Source organism: Cucurbita moschata, unplaced genomic scaffold, assembly GCF_002738365.1.
Source record: "Cucurbita moschata cultivar Rifu unplaced genomic scaffold, Cmos_1.0 Cmo_Scf00008, whole genome shotgun sequence".
NCBI classification, from domain to species: domain Eukaryota; kingdom Viridiplantae; phylum Streptophyta; class Magnoliopsida; order Cucurbitales; family Cucurbitaceae; genus Cucurbita; species Cucurbita moschata.
The window spans coordinates 5,846,755-5,855,302 of record NW_019268524.1 but is presented as its reverse complement, the minus strand read 5'-3'; the positions used below and the strand labels follow the sequence as shown (position 1 = coordinate 5,855,302).

Genomic DNA, 8,548 nt, shown 5'->3' with positions numbered 1-8,548 from the left:
GAGCCCGTTACATCAGTTTCAAGTTTGAACTCTATAAAATTATTTTTATAATTTACATTGGTCAATTGTTAAAAGTTTTGAAATGTTATATATCTATGATTATGTTTTTATTAAAAATCTTATTTTATATGGTTTCTGTTGTATAAAAAAGTTGATAGAGTTATTTAAGTCATTCTGTGCTTTCGTGTCCTCTATATTTGCTTTTCTTATTTTTTTTTTTTCTTTATTTGTATTTACTGTATTGCCTTTTACTTTTCTTGTTTTTCTCTTTATTTGTATTACTCCCTTTTAATTTTGTTCACAAATTTTCTTTGCCATTTTATTTTTAATCTATTCATTTGTCTACTCATATAAATTTATTGATCTAATATTATTAATCTAATGTGATTTACTAGAATTCATATAAATTATTGGCATTTAGTTTCTAACTCAACTAAACAATTATAATGATTTAATGAAGATTTAACCATGATTAGCTGTGATTTCAAAAAAAAAATAGGACAAAAAAATTAAGATTTAATATATATCTTACTGATCAGATGTGTCTCCATGTAAATCTTGTCCCATGAATTGGGTAAAGCACCTCAAATTAAATCTGTCAATTATTGTTTTTCTGTTCTTTTTTGCAAACTGTGATTTTTTTTTTGGCATTGAGGAGAGATAATTGGGGAAGGAATGAGAGGTTACTGGAGAGGAAGGAGGAAGATTGTTTCTCTTTCTTTTAATAGCAAAGGAGGAGACATAATCAATTGCTAAACGGCTCACTTCTTCTCCGCAGGAAAGAAAGGAAAAGAAAAAGGCAAGTTCTGTATGTTTTACATATCTTTATAACCATCATTTCCAAGCTTCAATGGAACACAATTGTTTTCCATATCTTTTTTGAGAGCTACTTCGGCTTCACGAATGGCTCGACATGAGGGGAGCAGCGGAGCGGTTTCGATGAGCACGGTGGCTGTTGCAATGGCGTTGCTGCTGCTGCTTGGCTTCGAACATGGCGATGCTGCTACAACTTTTGTTGTTGGCGACTCGAACGGATGGAACTTGAACTTGGGCACGGAAGGATGGCCTAATGGGAAGGTGTTTAGAGCCGGTGACATATTAAGTGAGTTTTCAACTCTCGTTTTAATAGTTGAATAGTAACTGATGTTTTACTTGCGTAATCGTATATGTTAAGAATGATGCTTTGATACTATGTTAAGAATGAAAAACAGAAGTGGGATCGAAAGCCCGAGAAAAGAGAAAATATTCTACTAACCAAATCCTGAAGATAAGATAAATTATATCAAAACACAAGTCCACTCGTTCTTAAAAGCCATTATATCAAAACACAAGTCCACTCGTTTTAAAAGCCTTCAGGGAAAGCCGGTCGTTACATTACGACTATATAAAATATATTCAAATAGTATCCGACCGATCGAATTCGCAGTTACATTGTTGATAATAAACTAAACGAATAGATACATTTTTTTTTTTTTTGTAGGATTCAACTATAACCCAACAGTTCACAACGTGGTGGCAGTGGACGAGGGGGGTTATAGAAGCTGCATAGCTCCAAGAGGCGCCAAAGTGTTCAATTCAGGCAAGGATGAAATCATGCTCTCAAGAGGACAGAACTTCTTCATATGCACCACCCCAGGCCACTGCCAAGCTGGGATGAAAATTGCTATCAATTCCCTCTAGTTCTCGACCACCCCGTATCGTTTACACATCGATCTCGATGTAAATGTTCTAAGTAATGACGATTTGGAAGCATTGTGGAAATAAAATAATTGATAATAATTAAGTGTGGTTATATGTATCTTATTATTATTTTTTCTCTTTGTTTATTTATATCGAAAAAATTAGGATAATAATGTTAATGCACTAAATTGTTTTATTTTTATAAATTAATATCAACAAAAAAATTAATATAAATTAAAACGGGTATATTTCCTTAAATTATATCTATTAATAACTTATATCAACATAATACCATATTTATTAAAACTATTATTTATAATAAAATAAGTTCAATTTATTTAATGTGTAAAGTATTTACATTTTGATGGTGAAGGTCGAAATTTAAAATAAAAATATTATTTAATGATTCAAAATTAATTACTTTATGCTTATAATTGATAATAATTTGTTCATTAATTAGTACGGGTTTACCTTTCACAAATATAGAAAGAGAGATAATTAATTATATAAATAAATATAAATATTATTTATTGTGATTTATATAAATATAAGTAATGAATTAATTAGGAATATTGATTTATATAAATATAAATAATGAATTGATTGTATTGTTTGTAAGCTTTTTTTTTTTCTTTTTTCTTTTTTTTTAATATTTATAGATCATATTTGAAATTTTTTATAATTATTTAAACATATATTCCATACATTAACTAGGGTTGTGACTTAAGAAAATCATCGAATCTTAATATGAAATAACGTCATATTATGAAATTTCATTATCTTACATCTTACATCGTCATGTTGTCATGCATCGTCGTCATCATATAACATCATCATAGACCACTTACTTGGTTGGCCTTAGCCGGTTTTCGCAAAATTCGAGTACGCTTGTCTTCCGTCCCTTGAAGTTGCTCAAAGTGTCGGGAGTCGTTTCCTGTATGAGGTCCATCTCATTTTGTTAGCATTTAACATTTCTAATCTATTTAACTTGAATTTGGGAAATAGAGAAAACCTCAGTTACCTTAATTTATTTTATTTTTGGAATATGACAAAAATTTTAAATGTTTATTTAAGAAAATGAAAATGATCGGTTTCACGGGATTTAGCCAATTGTCTTGATCGTGGGATATCATTGAGAAATAGTAATACGTGTTATCAAAGGATTCTTATTTCTCGTATGGAATGAGTCAATCATCCACTTTGGTATCTTATTGAACAAAAATGGTGATATTGTTCCTCCATTGATCAAGAATTTCAATTTTTGGGAAGTATCATGATCATCCAATAAGAAGAGTTTCAATTTTTTCAAATGAACGACTGATTGCAGAGTTGATCATTCGGACCTTTCAATTCATAGATGTGGATCTCGGACCTATGAATGGAGATATTCCCAAAACTCACAAAGAAAGAAACATCATTAAAAAAATGTTATGTTTTTTAAAAATCTTATTTAGAATTTAAATACTTTCTTTACAAAAATGGATTTTATGGTAAAGAAATGATAAAAGAAAGCAAAAGCAATTTTTAAAATTGAAAATTAAATAGTCATCCATTTATTTAACTATGCATAAAATAATAATTAAAAAAATAGAATAATTTAAAGGAAAGTCAAATATATTCTATATTTGGAAAAAAAAAATTAATTAAACTTACATTTTTAAAATACATGGTAAAATTGGTTGAAAATAAAAAAAAATTTAGTACTTAAAAAGCGTATAGATTTTTAAATTATTTTCTCTTAATGAAATTTGATTGAAAAAGAAGGTTGTTACCCTTGATGATTATTATTATTATTATTATTATTATTATTTTGTTAAATTTAAATTGATCCAAAATTAGCTTAATGGTAGAAACCTCCGTGGAGCAAGGTGGAGACGAACAAATTTCCCCACCTCCGTCCACCAACAGTAGTTGAGCTCGGTTTGTGAAGGGAGAGTACTTGTTTCCAGTTTAAGATGACTTTTATGGTTTGGCTTTAGAGTTTCATATTCTAAATTCTCCCTGCAGGGTATGAAATTGATCGTGGTTGATTGGTATAGACTCGTTAGAGGACGATTTACACTTTCAAGAAGGATTCGTGAACCAAGAGGGACTATAGAAGGAGATTGAGCTTGGAAATGTAAGGTACGATTTTGGGGTTTTGAGGAACTTTAGTAGATAATATCTCCCTCAATTCTTGGCCAAACTCGATGATTTGTTGTTCATTACGATTGAATTGAATAATATTGAAGGTTTGATGAAGAAACCAAAATCAAAAGTCTGCAATGTGAGAATTGATGATGGGAAAAGACACATCTACGTGAAGGTATGTCTAGATTACTATACTATATCTCTTTTTATGATATGTTTACGCAAGTGGTATTTATGCTGTAATATAGAGATGATCAGAGGTTCATCAATAAACTCCTAATCGTGAAGTTGCTTCGATTGCAGAGGGTCTGAAAATATTATAGAATTAGTTGTGATTTGCTTGTACTATATGGGAATACTTTCAATGCTTTAATTTCACCTATAATTTCCCACAATTTTGGTAAAGATGACATCAAACCAATGCTTTAATTTCATATTCAAAATTAATTTCCACCAATCTTAGTTAACTTACAATCATATTGAATTCATTTATATGATCAGCAATAGATTCACCGTCACATATTTGTAAATTGAACAATCTCCACATAAAATACACCTTGTTCATACTCGACATTTTTTGGTACATACTCAACAGTACCTTCAACAGATCTGATATTGTCTTCTCCTTGATGATGTTGAACGCCGCATTTTTTGATAGCGTCAACCGGATCAACCCTGAGGCCTGCTGATCCTTGAGCTTCTACTGCTCCGTGTTCATGGTATCCGAATTCACCTCCTACAGGGGTTCGTGAAGATCTTTCTGGTACAGATAATCTTCAATCTGCATCGTCCAAAAATAGAAATCGGATCCATCAAACTTTTCAATTCCAACATTTGAGCTTTCGATCTTCACAGATCATGATGAATCTCGCCTAAATTTGATACTAGTTCATAGGATCACACAATAACACAAACACTCGATCTAGATGATCACAAAGAACAGAAGAGAGAGAAAATGAAATGAGGCGAGATTCACAAAGTAACACATGAAACTAGTTAAACCATTAATCTAGTTAAAAGAAGAAATCAAGTTATCTTAAATGACGTAAAAAAAGGGTTGGAATTAAGGTTGGGTTAAGCATTTGATATTTTTCATGCATTAGTATCCACGTGAATGTCGATTTCAAGGATGCGCTTGAGCCACGTTAAGTATTTGATATTTAGACGAATCCTTTACGCTGAACACTGTCGGCAAGGAAGGTGGAACTTCGAACTTCCAAACTTCTCCAGATCCAGGAGTGTGAGGCCCTTACAAACGAAATCTGTACAAAAAACGAGGTTAGGGTGAAGAAGAGACTCGAGAACGAAGAAAAAAAGAGGGAAAAAGGACGTCGGGATGACGTTATCGAGGAGAGAGAAAGGTCGCTAGAAAAACGTGCAGGCAGTCGGGCAAAGAGGACGAAGTCTGACCCGAGGGCCAAATTCCGCAACCTGAACCAAACCCAGTTACCTTAGGTCGGCTCAGAACCTGACGGTTCCCGCGGCCAAAACGCTCTAGCCCAAACCTCCTAAGCCAGCCCGCCTGCATTTTTTTCCTTCACCCGCAAACAGCCTGTCACCGCGAATGGCCTGTCACCCGCAAACGGCCCATCACCCGAGAACAGCCCATCACCTGCGAACGGCCCGTCATCTGAGTATGGCCTCGACCCGCGAGTGATCCGATAACCCGCGCCTCGACCCGAGACCCCTGCACATGCGTTGCTCTCTGATTGTGCCACATGGCACGTCGGCAGCGTGGCACTCCTCGGCTCCGGCGGCTCAATCGGCTCGGCGGCGACTTATTCGACTCGAGAAACCTATTTCCAACCCATTTGTCACCGTTCCGACCCTCCCGGACTTAGTTTTGGCCCTGTTTAAGGTAAAATAGAACATTTTAAGGTCGTATTTCACAAATTCAAGTTGGGAATTAATTATATTTGTGAAATACTAATGAAAGTGACGAATGAACAAATAGGAACCAACCACCAACGGAAGCGTAGAACGTTCGCACGGTGGATCACCAGATCAGGACTTCATGAGATTGAGAAGGTTTGCACCGTTAATAGCTAACACTGAAGAGAAACAGACAGAAAAATTTGTGTTGGGATTGAACCTGAAAACCCGCCGCATGTTGGAGGCCTTTAACCCAAAAACCTATGAAGAGGCCCTAAGGACGACCAAGGCTCTAGAGGAACCCTCGGAGGAGAAAAAAACGGAGCCAACGGTTGTCACAGGGAGGAAACGCCCTATCGAGGTCGAAACCACAGAATTGCAACCACCACTCCAGAGACCTCGATATCAGAGTAGGCTACCTGCTCCCTCCCAAATAGCCCGATACCTAACACTAGAGAAGCCCTTATGCCGTAACTATGGAAAACAACATGTTGGGAGATGTTTGGTGGGCTCAGGTATGTGTTATATATGAGGACATGCAGGTCATGTGGCCAGAACTTGCCCTACAAGGAGCTCGGGAAATCCAAGGGAACCCCTTAGAGGACCGGTCATTCGAGAGCCCACCATACAAACCCGCCCACAGACCAGGGCATATGGAACGACCAGTAAAGAGGCGGGAACATTTAGCACTGTGTGACAAGTATGCTTTCTATACTAGGACACTTTGCGTTTACATTGTTTGATTCTGGTTCTACCCATTCCTTTGTTTCTTTACCATTTGTTAAACAAGCAGGGTTCGTAGTAGAACCCTTAATGCATGTATTGTCGGTCGGTACCCCAGCAGGGGTAGACTTAGTTACGAAAAATAGAGTAAAGGACGGACAAGTGGTAATAGCTGGACAAACCATCCACGTAGACTTAAAAGTAGTAGATATGACAGATTTTGACGTCATACTAGGAATGAACTGGCTAGCCAAAAACTTTGCTAGTATAGACTGCCATAAGATGATATTCTCACCTCCCAATGGACTTACCTTTAAGTTTAAAAGGACCACCACAAGTACCACCCAAAAAATAATATCGATGATGAAAGCGAGACGCCTGGTACAACAAGGGGGGTGGGCGTTTCTAGCCTATGCAGTAAACACAAAAGGAAAAGAAAAATCCATAGATACAGTACCCATAGTAAATGAATTTATGGATGTCTTCCCAGAGGACCTCTCAGGAACTCCTCCATCACGAGAGGTAGACTTTGGAATAGATCTGGAACCAAGAACGGGACCCATCTCTAAGGCCCCGTACCGCATGGTACCAACAGAACTAAAAGAACTTAAATCACAACTGCAAGACCTGGTAGATAAAGGCTTCATTCGACCTTGCGTGTCCCCTTGGGGTGCGTCAGTGTTGTTTGTCAAAAAGAAAGACGGCTCAATGCGTTTATGCATTGATTATAGGGAATTAAACAAGAGGACAGTAAAGAACAAATACCCGTTACCCCGTATTGAGGACCTATTTGACTACCTACGTAGGGCAACAGTGTTTTCTAAAATAGATCTTCGATCAGAATATCATCAAATTAAGATTAAAAATGAAGACATACCGAAAAAAGCCTTTTGAACCAGATATGGCCACTACGAGTTTGTGGTGATGTCTTTTGGTCTCACCAATGCCCCAGCGATATTAATGGAATTAATGAACCGAGTATTTAAGGAGTGCTTAGACTCGTTTTTTATCGTGTTCATAGACGACATCTTGATATACTCGAAAACGGACCTAGAACACCAAGAGCACCTTTGCAAAGCCTTAACTATTCTAAGGGGAACAAGCTGTATGCCAAATTCTCCAAGTGCAAATTTTGGCTACGACAAGTTTCGTTTCTGGGGCACGTAGTGTCTAAAGACGGAATCTTCGTAGATCCCAATAAGATAGAAGCTGTCACGAAATGGAAACGCCCAACAACGGTCACTGAGATACAAAGTTTCTTGGGATTGGCGGGCTACTATCAAAGGTTTGTCCAGGACTTCGCTAGAATAGCCACGCCTCTCATCCAATTGACAAAAAAAGGTGTACCTTTTGTTTGGGACGATACATGTGAGACTAGCTTTCAAGAGCTAAAGCAAAGACTAGTATCTGCCCTAGTACTCACAGTTCCAGAGAGTTCTGTGGGATACATGATTTATAGTGATGCATCCAAAAAGCGGTTGGGTTGTGTAGTGATGCAACATGGCAAGGTTGTTGCGTGTGCATCACGCCAACTAAAGGATTACGAGAAAAACTATCCTACACATGATTTGGAGCTGGCAGCAGTGGTGTTCGCGTTAAAAATTTGGTGACACTACCTGTATGGCGAAAAGACCCAAATCTATACGGACCACAAAAGCCTAAAATATTTGTTCACACAAAAAGAATTGAACATGAGGCAACGTAGATGGTTAGAGCTAGTAAAAGATTAAAACATAGACATCCAGTACCACCCTAGAAAAGCAAGCGTAGTCGCTGATACATTGCGCCCAACTGTATGTTAATGTGAAAGAAATTGTGAGGTTGAATGGAGTGCCAGTGTTAATTGTGTCGGATCGAGACCCACGTTTTACGTCAGCCTTTTGGCGCGGACTCCAAAAAGCGATGGGTACCCGCCTCGACTTTAGCACCGCCTTCCACCCACAAACGGATGGCCAAACGGAACGATTAAACCAAATCCTGGAAGACATGCTTCGGGCATGCATTATGGATTTCACAGGGAGTTGGGACACTAAACTGCACTTAATGGAATTCTCTTACAACAACAGCTTCCAAGCAACCATCAGGAAGGCACCCTTTGAAGCGTTGTATGGAAACGGGATGGCACCCTTTGAAGCGTTGTATG

General features: G+C 37.1%; 1 protein-coding gene and 1 long non-coding RNA gene across 2 annotated transcripts; both read left to right on the top strand.

The window, feature by feature from the left end:
• The first annotated feature begins 856 nt into the window (after positions 1 to 856).
• On the top strand, positions 857 to 1,792 carry LOC111446556 (basic blue protein-like). The gene is made up of 2 exons (XM_023085412.1): positions 857 to 1,102; positions 1,481 to 1,792. Exons 1-2 carry the CDS (start codon positions 904 to 906, stop codon positions 1,678 to 1,680), a joined length of 399 nt encoding a protein of 132 aa, XP_022941180.1. The 5' UTR covers positions 857 to 903; the 3' UTR covers positions 1,681 to 1,792.
• Positions 1,793 to 3,688: 1,896 nt separating this feature from the next.
• LOC111446592 lies at positions 3,689 to 4,665 on the top strand. Its single transcript, XR_002711107.1, has 3 exons — positions 3,689 to 3,804; positions 3,912 to 3,985; positions 4,418 to 4,665. It is a non-coding gene; the product is annotated as an uncharacterized LOC111446592 (long non-coding RNA).
• The last annotated feature ends 3,883 nt before the right edge of the window (positions 4,666 to 8,548 follow it).